The 19,844-nt window shown below is 44.6% G+C and overlaps 1 protein-coding gene across 7 annotated transcripts in view; it reads right to left on the reverse strand.

The window, feature by feature from the left end:
• Msra (methionine sulfoxide reductase A) overlaps positions 1-19,844 on the reverse strand; it is a 367,510-nt gene that overhangs the window by 176,864 nt on the left and 170,802 nt on the right. For all 7 annotated transcript variants that reach the window (XM_008828101.3, XM_008828100.3, XM_008828104.3 and 4 more), the window contains one exon: positions 11,257-11,376. In XM_008828101.3, the coding sequence (XP_008826323.1) occupies positions 11,257-11,376 (120 nt within the window). The remainder of the gene's footprint in view (positions 1-11,256; positions 11,377-19,844) is intronic.

The following is a 19,844-nucleotide window of genomic DNA, read 5'->3' on the forward strand; positions in this document are numbered from 1 at the left end:
TCTGTCAACCTACTCTTCCAGAGCAAGGCAGGTTTGCTGACAATGCCACTGCCACTGATGCTGTGGTGGCTGACAGGTCCCCACCTCCAAGATTAGGAGAGAGGGCAGCTTGAAAATAAATATGCTCAAGGCTGAACATGGATGGGCCCAGGTCACCTGAGATCAGGTCACTTGTATGGAAGACCTAGAACTTGTGCAAACCTGGCTGCCCCGAGGGCTGCTTCTGTGTACAACCCTTCTGATGTGTTCCATGCTTTCTCTCTGCCTGGCCTCCCCATCTGAAAGCACCGGCGGTGCAGACTCCAGCAGACTCGGTGGTGTGGAAGGTCTCCCTGCACTTCAGCCTGGAGCATGTGGTCTCTGGCCCTCAGTTGCTTTCCAAAGTGAACTCCTTATGAGTCCCAAGAAGGTACCTCTGGGCCAAAATAACAAGAACTGTGTGTAAAGAAGGTCCTCCTTCCAGACGGAGCATCCTGGGCACATTTTCACACTAGGCTAATGAGCAAAAGTTTCATATGTGGAAAAAGATTCTGATTTCACGGAACTTTTAAAATGTCCCTGTGGGTAGAACGATAGGAGGTAGTCAGTAAAGTGTGGGCCACAAAACATGAGGACATGAGTTCAATCCTCAGGATGCATGTTAAAAAAAAAAGTCAGACATGGTGGCAGGTACTAGTAATCCCAGTACTGGGGAGACACAGACAGGCAGAGCTCTGGATCCTGATGGCCAGTCTAATAATTGCTGAGCTCCAGGCCAGTGAGAGAGGCTGTCTCAAAGAAGGCAGAGGGCGTCTGAGGATGACAGACAAGGTTATTCTTTGGTCTCTATGTACATACACAGACACCTGCGTGCACACATACATACACACACAGACACACAGACACAGACACACACGCACAGACACATACACACACACACATTTAAAAAATATTTCTTAAGAAGGATGAGTTCCAAGGACCAATCAACTACAGAAAAAGAAATCTCTCATTTCTATAGATCAGGGTCATCTAAGTGGCTCCAGGGCCCTGGCCACATTTTACAGTTTTCAAAACGCCAGTCTATTCCTAAAAGAAATTAGTAGCTTTCTTTAATAGGTTAGAAGCTGGGATTTATTAAGCAAGGCTTATCTGCCAGCTGAGGGGATTTGGGAGCTTGTAGCTGATTCCAGGCCAATGGAGGTATGGTTGGTAAGTGGCTGTGACCCCTCTGGGAGCCACTCAGCTGCCTGGGTGCCTCCTTGGCATGGTAGGTGACCCAGTGTTTGCACAAGTCTCTCTTGTGATTTTTGCTTGGCAGATGGGATAGTCATTGACCCAGATATTTATTTTTAATGTAACAGGGGAAAACAAAAAAGAAAGAAAGAAAGAAAGAAAGAAAGAAAGAAAGAAAGAAAGAAAGAAAGAAAGAAAGAAAGAAAGAGAGAGGAAGGAAGGAAGGAACCATATTCTAAGGCTATAAAAATTGTTAGTCATTTGGAAGTAATTAAGACCTGATGCATCACATAAAATTCCCAGAGAAGCGGCCCCTGCCGCAGTAAGGTTATTTTCTCATGTAGCATTATGGTTCCATTATATGTGATGTGAAAATTTCAGCACAAGCACATCCGTCAATGGTTTTTACAATTATGTTTTAAGAACGGCTTAATCTAGCGGATGCTTCTTATTCTCTCTTCCAAATCTTTGAGAGTATAATCCCGAGACAAGGAAAAGCCAGCCTATGTGTAGCACTGGATGGGCATGAACGACCTTTTATTATGGTTTCTTTCCAATTTTTCATTTAAGGGCCCATCTCAATGGTACCATCAGATATACTGAAATACTGATACATATAGCTACTCGGAGTGTGTCGGTCTGTTGATCTTTGACCATTTCGCCTGGGCCTGGCAAAGATTTAAGTCGCTCAAGGACAGAGAGAGGGTCAGCCAACCAAACAAGCTGGTAAGGTGAAAATCTCAAGGTCACAGGTAGAAATGCATAACTAGCCTCTCTGGACTCAATGGGTCCGGTGAGGAAGAAGTCACCAACCTCCTTGTGCTGCCCAAGGACAGCAGCGGCCTGGTGCCTCCTGCTTGCTGTGTGCCAGCCTTCAGTTCTTTGAAACTACAGGAAAATCCTCCTCCTCTCAGACACTTCAGCTGGGTTCAAATATTTCAGCAAACTCTAAATATTTCCAGCAAAGCATGAACGATCATTAGATCAATTTTATTTCTTCAGTTCTGGAGACTCTGAGTCCCTCTTTGGCATGGGGGTGTCTTATCTGTATTCAATTTTATAGGGAATAAAAATCCAGCCTAATAGAAACAATGAGTAAGGGCCAAGTGATAAAAATAACGATGTCTTCAGCTCCTAACATTTCAAACTCAAAGGCCCCTCCACTCTGGAACCCTGAGCACTGGCCTCGTCTAACAAGAAAGAAGCATGAGGGTTTAAAGTCCTCTTGGGATTCAGCAACACCATGTTCTGGGAAGCCAGGCGAGCTGTCGATCCTCCCACACCAATCTCGCTCTCGAATCACTCAACCTCTGTCAGCCTCAGTTTCCCCAACTGACAAAGAAATCAGTTGGGCTCAATCATTTGAAAGAACTGTTTTAAACAGCACATCAACAGGACTCCATCATAGAGTGAGGGTCAAAACTGAAACTCAGCTCTGTATGTAGCTTACATGCAGTTAGGGCACACAGTTCACTGCCAGCAGAACTCCCAGAGCAGCTTTCTGGAGCCTGAGGTTCTGTGGTCACCCACTTTGAAAACCACTAGACTAGGAACAAGGCAAAGATTCTCCCAGGCCTGAAATGCTGTGGCATCCCCATGACGTATACCCAGGAGATCAGAGGCATCACACTTGTCAAGAAGCTAAGTTGTTGAGGGATTAGGTCTAGACAAAACCAAACTGTATTTCTGCACTACTTGTGTTTCACCCTTCTGGGCAATAGTACTGTGTGCTGAAGAGCTGGTGTGTGTGCAGAGGAGAGGAGAGGGTTGGAGGGGGAGCTGTTTTCGTTCTGGGGGTTATAATTCTGAGTCGAGGCTCCCTGGCCTCTGAGCTTGCTTTCTCCCTGCTGGTTTGAGAGAGAAGAGTGTTTTCATTCTGTCTGTGACGAGTTCAAGACCCAATTTTATGTCTCAAATAAGGGGAACAAAAAGTCATCAAATTGCCTGTCGCAGGAATTGAACATCAAGATTCTTGCATTTGGGGGAATATGTCAATAACTTGGTAATTTCTCTTGACTGACATTGAAAAGGGGACAATGAGGCTGACTACATACTGAAGAGAGAGTGAAAGCAGTCTGGGGGGAATTGAGAAGGAGTTCTCCATTGCTTGATGAGACCGAATGACAGAGCTCCTCCCTCCTTTGAAGAACAGCCATCACCTTGCAAGATGCATAGCAGCGTACCTCCACCCAAACACTGCAGAATTGCCTTGAACTGAAAAGGCATACCGAGTGCTTTATATGACCGGGGAAAGGCTGATCCCATGCTCAGCTGGAGCTCCGAAGCGTCAAGGACATGATGACAGGCACTTGAGGAAAGGGTGGAGAAGACCCAGAAGAGCTCAGAAGAGGACGGGAAGGATGTAGGTTCCCGGTGTCCCTCCATGCGCACAGGCAGAGGCTGACCGAGTCTGCCTGGCCATACATTGTGAGCTATACCTTTCACCTTTCTTGTTTCCAAGGGCTGGAGTGGTAGAAGGCACTTGTCCCAGATTTTCTAAGCCACATCAGATCAAATTATTTGAAAGAATTTTCTTTTAAAATATTTCTCTTTCTTATTCATTTATTTCTGGGAAGGGCATACACGCTACCGCACACTTGTGGGGTCAGAGGACAACTTGAGGGAGTCAGTTCTCTCCTTCTGCCATGTGGTTTCCTGGAGATCAAACTTAGGTCGTCAGGCTGGGGAAATATGTAAGGGCACTGGCCATATAAGGGTGAACCCGAGTTCAGATCCCCACCACCCATGTAAAAGCTAGGCCTGGCTAAGTACACCCAGGAATAAGAGACAGAGACAGAGCCCCAGAGCCTGCTGGCCAGCCAGCCTAGGCCAACCCATGACTCCAGGTTCATCGAGAAACCTTGTCTCAAGAGGATAAGGCAGAGAGTGATAGCGCAGGATACCTGACATCTTCCCCCGGCCACTGCGTGTATGCCCATAGGCACATGCATGCACAGACACTACACAGACTATACAGTAAACATTAAAGGAACCCAGCCACAACTATGCTGGTGTCATGACTCAGCTCCCCTCCTGCTTCATAAGAGAGGAACTAAGGCAGGGAGGAGGGTGCCCCAGACACAAACCCCTGTGAGGTCACAGAATTGCCAGTCACCTCTTGTCAGACCCAGGCACCCAGGGACCTCTGTGGGACAGTCTACAGAGACAGTGCCCAGGCCTCGGACTGTCCTGGGGGCCGTGTGAGTCCCCAAAATGGGGAATGCGCCCTGGTCCCTCTCCTGCTTTTGGATTTGGTGCCACTTGACTGGAAAACTTCAAAAGGCTTTTGAAAAGTGATAAACAGGGAATTTTTATGAACATCTGTAAGCAAAATATGAAGAGCTCTCACTCGGTGAACGCACAGCCTGGGCTCCCTCGCCAGGGATGGGGAATTTGCACATTAGGCTAATGCACTGAAATTCACCCAGAGTGCTTATCCATCACAGAATGCCTTTTCATATCCTCATCTGCATGGTCGTTATTATAAAGTGTAAGAATAATTCTCTATCAGGGCAGTGAGGAGCCTGAATAGCTCAATTACTTCAGAATCAATGGAGTAAGGCAACAGCATGCCAGCTAATCAGCGGGTTTGCATAACAGCCATTTGAGGGAGGGTGTGCATGTGAGTGCGTGTGTGTATATGTGTGTGTGTCTGTATGTCTGTGTCTGTGTAAGGAGAAAACCAGAGCCAATCCAACCCCTTAGAGCAAGCATAAAAGATCAAGCTTTCGGGGAACTAGAGAGATGTCTCAGTGGTTAATAGCACTGGCTGTTCTTACAGAGGACCCAGTACCCACATGGTGCCTCACAACCATCCATAACTCCAGTTCCAGGGGATCTGATTCCCTCTTTTGACCTCCTTGGTTACCAGGCATGCACATGGCACACATATACACATGCAGGCAAAATAGTCATAGATGTGATATAAAATAAATAAGCCTCAAGAAAAAAAGATCAAGCTTTCACTTGACTGTAGAGAAGAGTTTTGGAAGACAGAGACAATCAGTTTCACTACCTGAGCCACCTGCCCCTCATCCAGTACCCCACGTTTGCACGTGAGCCATTCCCAGCAATTGGTGTTTCCATATTTAATTTTTTAAAAACACCTCCATGGAAGCCAAGCTCCCTGATAACGATCCTACTCCAGCCTGGGATCTCCTGACCATTCACAGGCCACACCCATCAGGGGCACAGTGATGGACAATCCTGACGAATGGTTTTAGGAACAGAGTGGTGGCCACTTTGACTCAAATCATGGCTCAGCAAGCCTGGTAGTGAAATAGTGACCCTGCTGAGGTCATCCAACATCCAAGTAGAGGCCATGTGCAAGGGGTGGGGTGGGGAGGGGTGAGAGGGGCTCTAAGAGGGGTCAAATTCAGGCCCTGAAACAGCTGGGACGGCAAAGCACAGGGGAGGGGCATGCCCCTAACCCCAGCACATGGGACGCTCAAGCAGGAGAGCTGTAAGTGCCAGGCCAGCATGAACGACATAGTAAGACTGTTATAAAACAAAGCAAAATGAACGAAACAGCAGTGGTACAGGTTCAGAGTCCGATGGGTTCCAGGAAAGAAAGATTGTGTGCTTGTTACAGGAAGATTGGTGCTTTTAAAATAAGTTTTTAAGTAAGAAAGTAAATAAAGAAATCAGACTTAAATGAAATTGGGGGTGCAGGTGAAGGATGAAGAGTCTCCAAGGAAACCCAAGTTGATGGTCACATCCTTTGGAAGAACTGGAGGTCTACCTCCTGACTCCCAGCTTGAAAGGTCAAAACTCCATTGTTTCTGTCAGCGCCACCCCAGGTTAATCTAATTTGGAGAGAATGATCCATGCAGACTACACTCAAGATGGACTGAGATATGCGTCTCAGAATGGCTTTCGAGAACCTGTCTGTCTGCCTAAATGACCTGGACTCATTGTATCTCCTTCCTGGAAACCTCCACCGGAGGTCAACAGAGGAAGGTTCTACAGCAGATGGATCAGGCAAGAGGCTGGTGTACCACTTAAAAATGCCAGGGTATTGGGGCTGTGAGTTCCCTTCCTGTGTTCACAAGCTCACCAACCTCTTGCTAGGGTCCTGAGCTTCCGCTTACACAGTCAAGACTGGCCATCATCTGGTCTGAGTCCTGAAGGTCTAAAGCCAATCTTTCCCCTCAAAAGACAGCCGCTATCCTGACTCAGCATGGGCATCTTTTTCTTTCTTTCCCAAGGGACTATGTTTTGGGAAACAAGGAACTCTCAGCACCCTGTACCTATACAGCATAAGGTTCAAGTCATGTGCTGGGATGGGGATGGCCCGGCACGCCCCAGTCCCATCGCTGAGTACATTACTAAGAGTCCTGCTTGGAGGCCTGTGGTAGTTTGAATGAGAAATGTCCCCCGTAGGCTCGGGTATTTGAATATTTGTTCCCAGTTGGTGACACTGATTGGGAAGGTTGTAGAATTTGGGGAGGGACAGCCTGGCTAGAGGAAGTTCACCGCTGGAGGCTTTGAGAGCCTAGCTGTGCCATTTCCAGCTCACTATCTTACTTCCTGGTGTAGATGGAGATAGGCACCCTCAGCTTCCTGCTCCTGCTGCCATGCCTGCCTCTTTCAGCCATGACTCTCTAATACGATGGATTCTTATCCCTCTGGAAGCATGAGCCAAAATAAAGTCTTTCTTCTGCAGGTCGCTTCTGGTCATGGTGTTCTCTCACAGCGGCATCCCTCCTGCAAGGACCCACCACAACCTCCCCAAACAGTGAAACCAAATGGGGTCCAAGTATTCAAACCCCTGAGCTTATGTGGTACATTTTCATTCAAACAACCAGAATACCACAGTCAACTCTACCTGTGTGTCACTGCTGGGTCACAGAAGCTGTTAGCAGAAGCCCTGTTTCTTTTCTATGTGCCTAAGCAGAACTCAGGCTCGGGACTCAGTCACTGACCACCATCTCGCAGACAGAAAGATGCATCCTCTCCACGTGTCCCATGCTGAAGCTTCGTTCCCAAAGGCAAGTTGACAAGACAAGGTGGAGGCTCTCGCTCTGGGGCTAGGGATTCCTGATCTGTGTATGGCAACATGGTGTGTGGAAGCACTGACCTTGGCATTGTGTTGGATGGACTGAAGAAGGGCAGAACCGTGTGCTCTGGCCCCATGGGCTCGGCTTTTGGATAACCCCCTCCCTGCAGTCCTGGCATCTGGCCCAAGAACCAAATGGTGCCTTCATTTCAAAAACATTGCATAGGACTAGAGGAGTTTGAACATGCTCCATCAGCAAAATCCTTCACACAACAGTCATGGCTGTCTGTGATCGGTTTCAGACTTAACTACGATCATGAGCAAGCAACTTTGAAGTTGGTGCTAACTGTCTCGCTCTGAACCTCGGCCATTATGACTCTTAGGAGAGCTTTGGACTCCTTTTCTGTTTGCTTTTCCTATCCAGTCTAACTTCTCCAGGATGACGTGTTCCAGCCAGACTGGGAGCAGTTCAGGGGCTCTGGAGGGGAGTCTGGACAGTGCGACCTGTGCTGTCCCGTCCTGCTTCTCCTCAGTCAGGAGTCTTTAACTGGCTTCTTCGCGTTTTCGCTGTAGCTGAGCACCACGTTTGTTTGCCTCAGTACTTCCAGAAATTGGAGGGCTCTGTTCCTCCCAGGCAAGGAGCACCCCTTATACCAGCCTGGCTCTTCATTTTGGGGTTCACCTCTTATAAGAACAATAACAACAACAAAAATCCCAGGTCAAGAATCCACCTTTCCTTCTGGGTCTGTATAGGACCCATCTTCTTTAAAGTCAGGAATCACATCTTCTGTGGTACCCCTAAGTTGAAAGGCATGTTGGGATGAAATGCACAGCTCTCTTAACCCCAGTGGTTCCCATCTTTACCCATTACAAATGACTCTGACACTAGATGTTTGCAGGAATTGTATCTTACAGTGTTTGGACCTTTTTTTTTCCTTTCCAGACAGGTATAAGATACAACAAATCCCTCAGTGCTTCCCACACGGGAGTCATTTAAAAGCACAGCAATATACTTTGAAGTTTAGCCAAAGGATAGACCTGAAAGAGGAAGTAAGTATGAATGGGTGAATGGAGGACAGCTGGGCTGTGGCCGCTGCTGGAAGACTCACACCAAGGTCAATGGCATAAGCTTTGAGTGGAGAACTGGTGAAATGGGATTCATGCTATGGGGGCCCTGGGTGAGTGACAGAGGACTGCTGAGGTTCCAGTGTCTCTGTAAAAGATTGAGACTGATATGTCACGTAAGACTACTTGGGGAGAAAAGCAAAGACATAAAAAGTACTATCTATAGTGTTTGGCAAACAGAGGTGCTCAACGTGTGCTAATTATATCGTCATTAAGGCACAAGCAGACAGAAAGGGTCTATGGCTACATGCACAAATGATCACAGAATTAGGACTCGCTAGTGCCCTTTCTGGGCTGAGATTAACAGTACGGAGAAAAGGTATTTGGGATTTTCTGTTTCATTTTTATTTGTTGGGGTGGGCATGTGTGTAAGTGATGTGTGTGTGCATGCTCTGTGTGTGGGTGTGGATGTAGGCATGCCATAGCACATGTGTAGAGGGCTGGCCCTTGCCTTTTCACCTTGTTCGAGATGGGGCTTTTTGCCAGTTTGTAAACCAGGCTAGCTGAGCCAGCAGCCTCCATCAACTCTTCTGTCTCCATCTCCCACGTCCTGCTGGGGGCTCTGCTATTACAGACACTTGAATGTTACTGAGGGCAGCTTTTATGTAGGTTCTAGGGATTTGAACTCAAATCATCTGGCTTGCTGGGGTCAAGCACCTTTATCCACTGAGCCATGTTCCCAGCCCCTAGGTGTTTGCTTAGCAACCTTTCCTCCTAAGCCCATGTCTGGAATTATAGGCAGAAATCTCATTTCCATTACTATGGCTTGAGAGGAGACACCCGGGTGATCTCCAGGAACCATGGAGTCTCACTACTTCATGCACTGCATAAGCATTTGATTAATTTTGAAACAGAAGCAAAATATATATAAACCACTGAGGTGTTTTATCACATTCCTAATGCTGGAGTAGTTCAGCTCTTCTCTGGTAGCAGGGAAAATGAGAATTCACATTTTTATAGTACCTTCATTGTTGCACAGTGAAAGTTCAAAAGCAAACTCATGCTTTAGCAGAAGAATCAACATGACTATTTTCCAACAAAGTCTCTCCCCGACCCCTCAGGATCCATGTCTCCTGGAGGCTCTTCCGTGAATAACCCCCTTAAGCCCCTTTTTCTTCTGATCTTCATTTAAAAAAAATTTGTTTGCTCATTTACTTGTCTGTGACGGGGTCGCATTATGAACTCCAGGCTTTTTAAACCTGTATAACCCAAGCTGGCCTTGAATTCATGATCCACCTCCACCTCCCAAGGACTGGAACTCTAGGCATGCATCACCAGGCCCAATCCTCAAGTCTTTATCTTTAAAAGATAAATATGTTCATATATTTAATACGTTAGTTTATTTACTTACTTATGTATGTGGTACTAGAGATGGAGCAGGGGGCCTTGCATGTACTAGGCAAGCCCCTACCACTGAACTGTAGCCCAGACTTCTTTTTCCTTTTTTATTTCAAGACAAGGTCTTGTTAAGTTACCTTAGCGGGCCTTGAATTCACTCTGGTCCAGGCAGAGCGTAACAGTCTCTTGGACATACAGGCCTCTGCCACTAGGCCCAGCTATTTTGTTCTTGTTGTTTTTATACATTTGTTTTTGTTTTTGAGACAGAGTCTGACTATGTAACCCTGGGTAGCCTGGAACTCACTATGTAGACCAGGTTGGCCTCAAACTTACTATGGAGACCAGGCTGGCCTCAAACTCACAGGGACCCACCTGCTTCTGCCTCCTCAATCCTGGGATCAAAGGTATGTGCCATCATGCTAGGCTCCAGCTATATTTTTAAGTAGCATTTGTATCAACAGTAGATTACAAGTCTTCATAGACCCTCATAGTTAAGACATTTTAAGATAGTTAACAAAATATCCTGTTTTAAAAGGATGAGTCTTACATAGTCCTCAGGTGACAGGAAAACAAGAGGGCTCTCAGAGCCAGAAGCCAATCCATGCAGGAATCTGGCATTCAGTTAGAATCTGCCACAGACCATCTTCTTGTGTTCTGCCCAGAGTACCAGTCAGCACCATTTTCTGTAAAAGTCTATCTAGACAGTAAATGCTTCAGGCTTTGCTGTCTATACAGCCTCTGTTGTGACCACACAGCCTTGCTGTTGGGGCAGGGCTGTGTTAATTGATACTACATAGAAAAAAAAATGGGCACAGCTCTCACTTATCAAAACTCTACAACCAGGCAGGGAGCAGAACTTGGCTGATGGGTAACAACTGGCAGAACCCTGAGAAGCCTGGCTTCTCATCGTTCCCTCCAGAAAGACATGTTTGATGGCTGAGATGCTTGAGCTGTGAGGGGACCATTGTAGCACAATGATCTTGTTTCGTCACACGTTCCTGTGTCCATCTGGGGAAAAGAGCTCCACGCTGCCTTTATGTTTGACTGTATGATCCTGTTTGGCCAGTGGGGCAATAGTAGAGATGGTACAGAGAAAGCAGGTCTCATCCTCTTGCTGTTTCTGGGCTCCTACATGCACCACCATTTGGAATTAGCCCACGCCTGTGTGGGACATCCCCATTTCTCCAGCCACCAGTGAGCGATGACCAGCAGCCGGTACTGACAAACCAGATAGTCCTTAAATATTCCACCAGGTGACCATAGCCCCATGAGAGGGTCCAGGGGAACCCAGCAGAAGAACCACCACGCCATGCCCATCCTTATTTGCTCAGGTAAAAGCACAATTTTAAGTCACTGAGTGTTACATGGCTGTCCTGTAGCAACAGCTAAATGACACATGGTGCAGGAAGTGCATTATTCTCTAAAGGCATAAAGTGAAAAGCATGGAAACATATTTACAGAAATGGTAAGAGAAGACCAGGTGAAGATGCATCTTAATGTATTTTCATTTTAAAGATCCTGTCGCCCGTCAGCAGGGGCAGGTCCTCCCTTGTTTCTCCAATGATAGAACAAATGCTCCCTACCTGAGCAGACTTCTTTGTAGGTAGGATTGCGTGTGTAGCCGCCTGCAAAGCCCACTTGGGTTGAATACACGCCTTTCAAGAGCCAGAACTTCCTCTCAGCTCCCCAGAAGCAGCCCATTCCTGCAGAAAACAAAATACTGATAGATCACTTGTCCAAGACAATGTGGTCACTATGCATGGCGATGTCCATTGACTAAAACATCCGATAATAAAAAATGACTGGGACTTTGTCTTGTAAAGCAAATTTGTTAACATTTAAAAATAACTTAAGGCCAGCAATATGGCTCAGCAGGTAACACTCCTTGCCACCCAAGGCTGATAACTGGAGGTCCATCTCTGGACCCACAGAAAGCCAAATGAGGTGGCTTGCATGTGTAACCCCAACACTCCTGTGTCAAAATGGGAAGCAGGTACAAGAAAATCACCCTGGAGCACCTGCAGCCAGCAGAAATGACCAGAGACTGTCTCAATGGCTAGAAGGAGACAGCCCACTCTGGAAAGCCATCCTGACCTCTACATGCATCATGGCATGTGAGAGAGAGAGAGAGAGAGAGAGAGAGAGAGAGAGAGAGAGAGAGAATAAAAAATAAAAATGTCTTAAATAATTTAAAGCTATTTGCATGTAACATCTGTTTATTCTCACTGTACAAAATATGGAAAGTTGCAAGGCATGGTTGGTGGCACTGGAGAGGCAGATGCAGGAAGATCTCTGCCAGCCTGGTTTATACAGCAATTCCAGAGCAGTCAGGAAGATATGGTGAGACCCTGCCTCAAAGAAAACAGAAAGCCCAAAATCATGGAAAGAGCTTAGGCAGAGTTAGCATGTGTCCGCTTTTCCCAATAACACGCCAACAGGGTAACTATTTGACAAATATTTTCATACTTCATTCATAAATTAATAGAAAATTATGTAATGATCAGCTTCCTGATCATTTTAACAAAGTGTAAGGCTAAGTTGCTGATCAGAATGGGAAAACTAGCAAGATCAATAAGGATTTGAGGCAGTTATTTCCAATGAGCAATTTCACATGCATTCAGCTTTTTGAAAAATGAAGTCACAATAAGTTTGCTAAAACACCGCCCACCCAAAAGTCAATCTTTGTGAATTCTATTATCAAACATAACGAGTGAAGGGGGTGTGGAGCAGACACACCTAAGGAAACAAACAACAGTAAACTCACAAGCATTGCTTTCTGTCCAATTGGCACGCACCATGTTTGTACTAGTAGTTACTGGATCCCTTTGTCCAGCTGATGAGAACCAAGACGTGTCTCTCCAAACCACACGTGCACACATCACAAAGCCCACATTGCTCCAAATAAAGGAGCTCCATATTCTACCAGGAGCTTCTGAACCATGACACCTACTATTCTCTGGCCCATTTCAAGACAGACACAAAGACAGGCTCGCTCTCTCTCTCTCTCTCTCTCTCTCTCTCTCTCTCTCTCTCTCAAAAAATGAACCATTACACCTACTATTCTCTGGCCCATTTCAAGACAGACACAAAGACAGGCTCTCTCTCTCTCTCTCTCTCTCTCTCTCTCTCTCTCTCTCTCAAGTTTCACGTGGCTTTATTAATTCATGATAACTAAGCTTTTGGTAGAACAGGAGTTGGAAAACTGAACATACCTCTGACTACCAAGACCCCTACACCTGCTAGATTTCATAGCAGGTTACAAGGACAATTAGTTTGTGGATATTTGTGACCTTTGTTAATATTCTACTTCTTAGAAATTCAGAACAACACAATATGAAAAATATGATGCACAGAAAGTTCCACACTATACAAAAATACTCTACTTGCTAAAATATGAGCAGAAATCTACCCCAAAATAGGCTAATAGCTTTCAACTATGATAGATTAAAATAATGAAATTCAGTGCAGTAAAAATTACCATTGTGTTGATAGCGTAACATGCAAATCTGTATATGATTATATCATAATTATCTATGGCTAAATTAAAAAGGAAAAACACAATTATATGCATGTTTTTATTATAGCTATAAAGAAATATTCATACCAAAATAGACTGGAGAGAAATATACTGGAGTTCTAACTACAGTGTTATTGAAGTGGTGAGAATGTGAGATGTATTTTATTTTTCCAACATACAGGAGGCTGAGGCAGCAGGGTCACCACAAGCTAGAGACCAGCCTGGGCTACAAAGAGAAACTCTGTTCTCCAAAAACCTTTTTTCCCCTGAAATTCCTATTTCTTTAAAAATAAAAAAACCAAACATTTAAAACTAGAGTGAGACGTGTGAAACGGCATATATGTGTACACTAGTTGAGCTGACCATTCTGAGACTATCTGTTCTGCTGCCAAGTGAATTATTTGCTGCCAGTAAGTATAAAGATTTACATGGGGGCTGGAGAGATTGCTCAGTGGTTAGAGCACTGGTTGCTCTTGCAGAAGACCTAGGTTCGGTTCCCAGCACCCACAAGGCAGCTAGCAACCATCAGTAACTCCAGTTCCAGGGGATCTAACAACTTCTTCTGGGCTCCAAGGGAACTAGGCTCATGGTGTACTTATGTACATGTGGGCAAAACAGGGGGGGGGGGGGAGAGAAAGAGAGAGGATAAATCTTAAAAATTTTACTGAGCCTCTATTAAAATTAAGTGTCTCCTGTCTGACAAAAGGGGGCACTGTTACCGTTAACTTTGGCTTTGCTGCATTCCCTAGGCTGAGGGAAGATGATGGGGCATGGCTGGAGACGGAGGCAAAAGCAAGCTGAACAGTTCCCCTAACTCATCAAGAGCTGTGCCTAGCTGAAGACACAGCTATCCCGAGGCCCACATCTGTGGGGTTCTATGAATAAAATAGTTTTGTATTGCACCATGACTAACAATGACGGTTGCCAGGCATGTCACAGCACTGTGGACATCCATGCGCAGGTATCTGTGAAAGGCTTTGAAGAGCCATCCCACCCTGACCACCATCTGCAATTCCAGTTGGCCCCTGGCTGTTCAGACTATCCATCCTCATGGTCTTTCTATCTATGCTTCACTTTCCTGTGCACAGTCATGGTCTACAAGTGTTAAGTGGAAAATTCCAGAAACAATCACTGAATTGTAAGTTGTATCCCATTGTGCGTAGTAGATTTCACACCACTTGATTCTTTCACACCCAGTACACGAACCATCCTTTGCCCTGCACATCTTCACTGTCTATGCCACTCACTTCTGAGTGACTTGGCCATCTTGGCTGTCAGATGAAATGTGGCAACACCACAGCATCTGTGTCCAGGTAACCCTTGTGTGCCCTGGTGAGTGTCCCAGGAATTTGGACACACCAAAGAAAGGCCTAAGAGTGCATACATATGCTTCAGGCAGCCGTGAGGGGGTCTCAAAACATCTTCCACAGGTAAGAGGATCCACTATTCTATAGACTATAAAACTTAACACATTCTTAGAAAAATTAAGCAAAACATAAACTATAAGTAAAAAGATAGTTAACCTCCTATATTTAATAGGGGGTAAGAAACAACCACTGATAGAGAGGATACTCAGGCTCCAGCTGGGCAAAGTCCCCTGAGGAGCCATGTGTGACAGAAATTAACACCTTGGGGACTTGCTGTATGATCACTGCCCACATTTACAGAGAGGGACTGAAGGTGTGGTAGAGACTGTTAGAAGAACAAAACTCCTCCTTGAAGCAATGCTTTATTTTAGTGCCTTCAAGCATACCATAAGCATTCCACTATCTGGTTCTGGGTACCTGTGATTGGATATGTGCATTTACACAGGGAGGCTTTAATGAACCCGGAGCTCATCGACTGGTCTAGACTGGTGGGCCAAGGAGCTCCAGGATCTACCAGCCTCCACCTCCCCAGTGTGAACCACCACACCTGACTCTTACATGGGTGCTGGTGATCTGGACTAGGTCCTCATACTTGCCTGGCAAGCATTTTACTAACTGAGCCATCTCTCTAGGCCCTGAAATATACGTTGAGTCAGAAAGATTTCCTGACTGGTGAGAAGCAGAGTTTGAGAGAAAGAGAGAGGCTAACTCTGAGAATATTGGCTTGAGAGAAGAATACTGCGAATGGAGCCCAGATGTACAGGAAAAGACCCCAGGCTCTAATCTCTCTCCTTTAGATGCATCACCATATCTGGTAGAGCAAGCCTTCTTTCCTTACTCTTCAAAATTTGCTTTGCTATTCTTGACTCATTACTATTCCAAAATTGGTTTAATATCATTTTAAGTCTCATAAAAACGCACTTTTAAAATGTTTGATTAGACCTACATTGCACTTACAGATTCATTTAAAATACTTTGTCATGTTAATAATACTTGAGTCATCCTGTCAATGACTCTAATACTATTTCCATTGATTCGAATCTTCTTGGATAGCCTTTGATATCATAATATGATTTTCTCCACAGCACTGTTCTGTGTACCCTGATTTGTGTTGTGTTGCTATCATGAATAGCTTTTTTTCTATTAGATGTTCTTACTGCTTCCTGCCAGAGTATAAAAACATCACTGATTTTCGTATGCTTTCCTGATACTCAGAAAACATTAAGACATCTCTTTTTAGTTCTATTGGTCTGTCTCCAGGGACTGCTTCTTACCTTCCCACCTGACTGGTACCTTTGTACAATGCTGAGGGAGGGAGATGTAAGAACCCATACATCATGCTCACCTTAGTGAGAATGTTCCAGTAAGAATGTGGCTGCTGGGGTTTAGAAGGCCATTTATCAGGCTAAAAACGTTCCTTTCAACTCATAGTTTAGGGAGATTTTTATTTCTTTATTTTTATTTTATGTGTATATGTATTGCCTGCATGTGTGTAAGTGCTCCTGTGTCACGCAATGCCCACAGAGGACAGAAGAGGGAGTCAGGTCCCCTGGAACTGGAGTTTAGAGAGTTGTTAGCTGCTATGTGGGTGCTGGGATTCGAACCTGGATTCTCTGCAAGAGCAGCTAGCACTCCTAACTGCTGAGTCATCTAAGAGTTATCTTTAATATTTTTATTAGTTCTCTGAGAATTCCATCCAGTGTATTTTGATCACTTTCATCCCTCCCCTTACGCCTCCCCCAGCTAGTCTCAGGTCTCCTTCCAATCTCCCCACCCCAGGCCTAACTTCATGTCCTCTTCATTTGTCTTTTCAGTAACCCAGAGTCCAGTTTGTGATGCATCTTCATAGAATTCTCGGAACCAATCTTCAATACATCTTACCTCACTGAAGCATTTTAATGCTGAATTCGTTTTGCTATTTTATTTCCCATTTTCAGATGCATGCTCATAAGGAAGGTTTGTCATGATTTTGTTTTCTTAAAGTGTCCCTGGTGAGACCTGGCGTCACAGTGGCTGGGCCTCTGAGACTTCTTTGGCAACACTGCACTGAGAAAGATCACTTCTTCCCTTAAGGTACACTAAGATTTTCTGAACCACCTGGACCGCACAGCTTTGGAGAGGAAGAAGGGAGGAGCTCAGAGAGGCTTGGCTTTGTGTGTTCTTATATCCCAGTTACTCTCGAGTTTTTAAAAAAGGTTTTCTTTGCAGACTAGACCTGAAGGCTCTATTGATCCTCCTCTGTTCAGTTTCTGGTTTTTATTTCTGGACCTTCTTTATCATTCTCTTGTTTTGTAGTTAACTCTTGGTCTGTTCCTTCCCTGGCTTCTTGACGAAGACTGTTAGTGACTCATCCCCTAGTGTATCTTCCAATGTTCTTATTGTATAACACACCCTTTAGGGCAACAATTTAAAGCTGGACGTAGTTGCTCATTCCTGAAACCCCAACACTCAGGAATCTAAAGCAGGAGGACTGTGGTGAGTTAGAGGCCAGTCTGGGCTATATCCTGATTTCTATGCCTAGGTTACAGGGAATCAATCAATTAATCAATCAATAATTAATCAATCAATAATAAAGAAAGAAAGAAAGAAAGAAAGAAAGAAAGAAAGAAAGAAAGAAAGAAATAGACTCACTTATCTCTGAATTTTGCTTTAGCTGCGTCCTATTCATTTTTGTCTGTTTGTTGAGACAGGCTCTTCCAGTAGCTCCAGCTGGCCTGGAACTTGCTACACAGACCAGGCTTGCCTCAGACTCACAGAGATCCACCTGCCTCTGCCTCCAGAGTGCTGGGACTAAAGGTGTGTGCCATCATGCCCAGGGTTATCCTACACATTTAAATGTAGTAGTTTCTGTGTTGTTCTTCTCTAACCATGTTTCCATTTTGTTTCCTTTTTAACATGTTAATAAGGAACATACAGTTTGGAAACGTGTAGTTTTTTGTTGTGCTATTTCTTCAGATTTATTTCCAATTTTATTGAATTGTATTAGAAATTTTGACCTATTATATTCTGTTAAAGGCTGACGAGATTTATCTTGCAACCCAGAATGCAGTCAGTTCTTCTAAGAGTTCCATGTGCACTTGAGAAATATAAACATTTTCCCTCTGTTCTAGTTTGCTTTCCATTGCTGTGATAAAACACTCTGACCAAAAGTAACTTAGGAAAGGGTTTGTTTCCGCTTGGAGGTTACAGTCCACCACTGAAGGAAGTCAGGGCAGGAACTGAAGCAGAAACCACAAGCAATCTGCCTGCTGCTCCCAGACTGTGCTCAGCTTGCTTTATTATACAGCCTAGGCCCAGCTGCCCAAGGAATGATGCTGCCCATCATTAGCCATCCTGCATCCATTAACAATCAAGACAAGCCCCCACAGATGGGTCACAGGCCAATCCGATCCGGGCAATCCTTCAATTGAGATGCCCTTCTCAGGTGACTGTAGGGTGTGTCAAATTGACAATTAATGCTAACCGGTGCCAGGCATGGGAGTGCACACCTTTAGTCCTAGCACTAGGTGTGTGGTTCTGTGAGATGAAGGCCAGCCTGGACTGCATAGTGAGTTCCAGGCCAGCCTGGTCTGCATAGTGAGTTCCAGGCCAGCTGGGGCTACAAGCAGGCCCTGTCTCAAAAGAAAACAACAACAACAACAACAAAAAAACTAGTATTCTCTTTCTATTGCTTGGGTGCAGTGTTTTACAGATATTTACAACCAAACTTGGAGCTTTGTAATTTAAGTCATCTTGGCCCATTCAGTTTTCTGGTGGATTAAGCTATCTGATGCTTAGAGATCCAATTAAAAACTCCTCCTCCATCTCACCTTCTCTTTATGTCTGTTAGTTTTTATACAACTGTGGGCTGTGTTTATTACTGTTCTATCTTCTTGGCATTGCCCCTTCTGTTTGATTGTTTACTATCTCTGTCAAACGCTATTAAAAGGCTTGTCTTTAAAATTATTTTTTCTAATCATAATGCCTCCAGGTTAACTTTCTTTGTATATATCTGGCATCTCTTTTCCTATTCTTTATTTTTAACCTCTCCATATGTCTTTGTTTTAGATATAGGCCTTGTAAGTAGTACATAACAGGACTTCAGCTTTCAGCCCATTTATTAATAATTGTTAATAAATGGGCTGAAATGCTGCCTTTTATTAATAATTTTATTAGTGTTAATGTTTTCTTTGATTATTTACATGTTTTAATCTACCCAACCACGTTGGTTTCGGCCTAGGAAACTGTGATTTCTCTTGATTTGCTGTGCTATTACTCTAGTTTGTCTCCCTCTCTCCCGTCCCACTGTGGATCTGAAGACCCTCCTCCACAAAAGGAGCTTTGCTCTTCTGAGGTTCACTCTTACAGTTTTTGTTGTTTCTTTGGTTTTTGCTTTTTTTCCCCAGGGTCTTCCTAGTCCCAGCCTGCCTGGAAGTCACTATGTGGACCAGGCTGGTCTGCCTCTGCCTCCCAAGAACGGGGACTAAAGGCTCACGCCCCATGCCTGGCTCTTACGGTTTTTTTAAACACACACCTCATTTGCACGTTTTCCTAACCAAGTCTGATGTTACTCAGTACCCCATCCTCCTTTTAATATCAATTTTTTCCTACACACACATGCTTGCAATGCACACACAGATACATGCACACACACTCATGTGTGCACACACTTTTTCGGCAGGCAATTCAAGGACCAACGTTTTCATCATTTTTTTCCTGCTGCTGTTCTTAGACCCCATGCCTTTATTTTCATTCTAACCTTTGAAGTTCACCTTTTCAAAGGTCTTTTAGGAAGAGCATAGATGTTGCAAAATTGCTCAAGTCTTTATGCCTGAAAATTCTTATAGTCTGCCTTTATACCAAGGAAGTTTAGAAGTTTAGGCTTCTCAGGTGCTTTGCCTCTGTTACTGCCTCAGGCTCCCAGGGCTGTCAGTCTAACTGTCCTGTCATGTACCTTTTCTTTCTGCAGTTTTAATTTTCATTATTATTAACATTCTAGCACATAGTTATATTTAGAGTCACTAATTCTTACTTCTCTTGCTTAGGATTTAAAAATACATTTTGAATATGATGATTTGTGTATTTCTTGAGCTCTTAAAAATCCCCAATAGCTGTATCCTCAAAAACCATTTCTCCATCATTCTTTCCATCCCATTTCCTTGGAACTCTGTTTATAGGACAACCAGAAAACCCAACTTACCCTCCAAGTCCTATGTGCTGGAGAGAAGGAGCAGAGGGAAAAAAATGAAAGAGGGAAGGGGAGGAGAAGGGATGGGGAAGGGAAGGGGAAGGGATGGGGAAGGGGAGG

Source organism: Nannospalax galili, unplaced genomic scaffold (genome assembly GCF_000622305.1).
Source record: "Nannospalax galili isolate Female #2095 unplaced genomic scaffold, S.galili_v1.0 scaffold612, whole genome shotgun sequence".
Classification (NCBI taxonomy): domain Eukaryota; kingdom Metazoa; phylum Chordata; class Mammalia; order Rodentia; family Spalacidae; genus Nannospalax; species Nannospalax galili.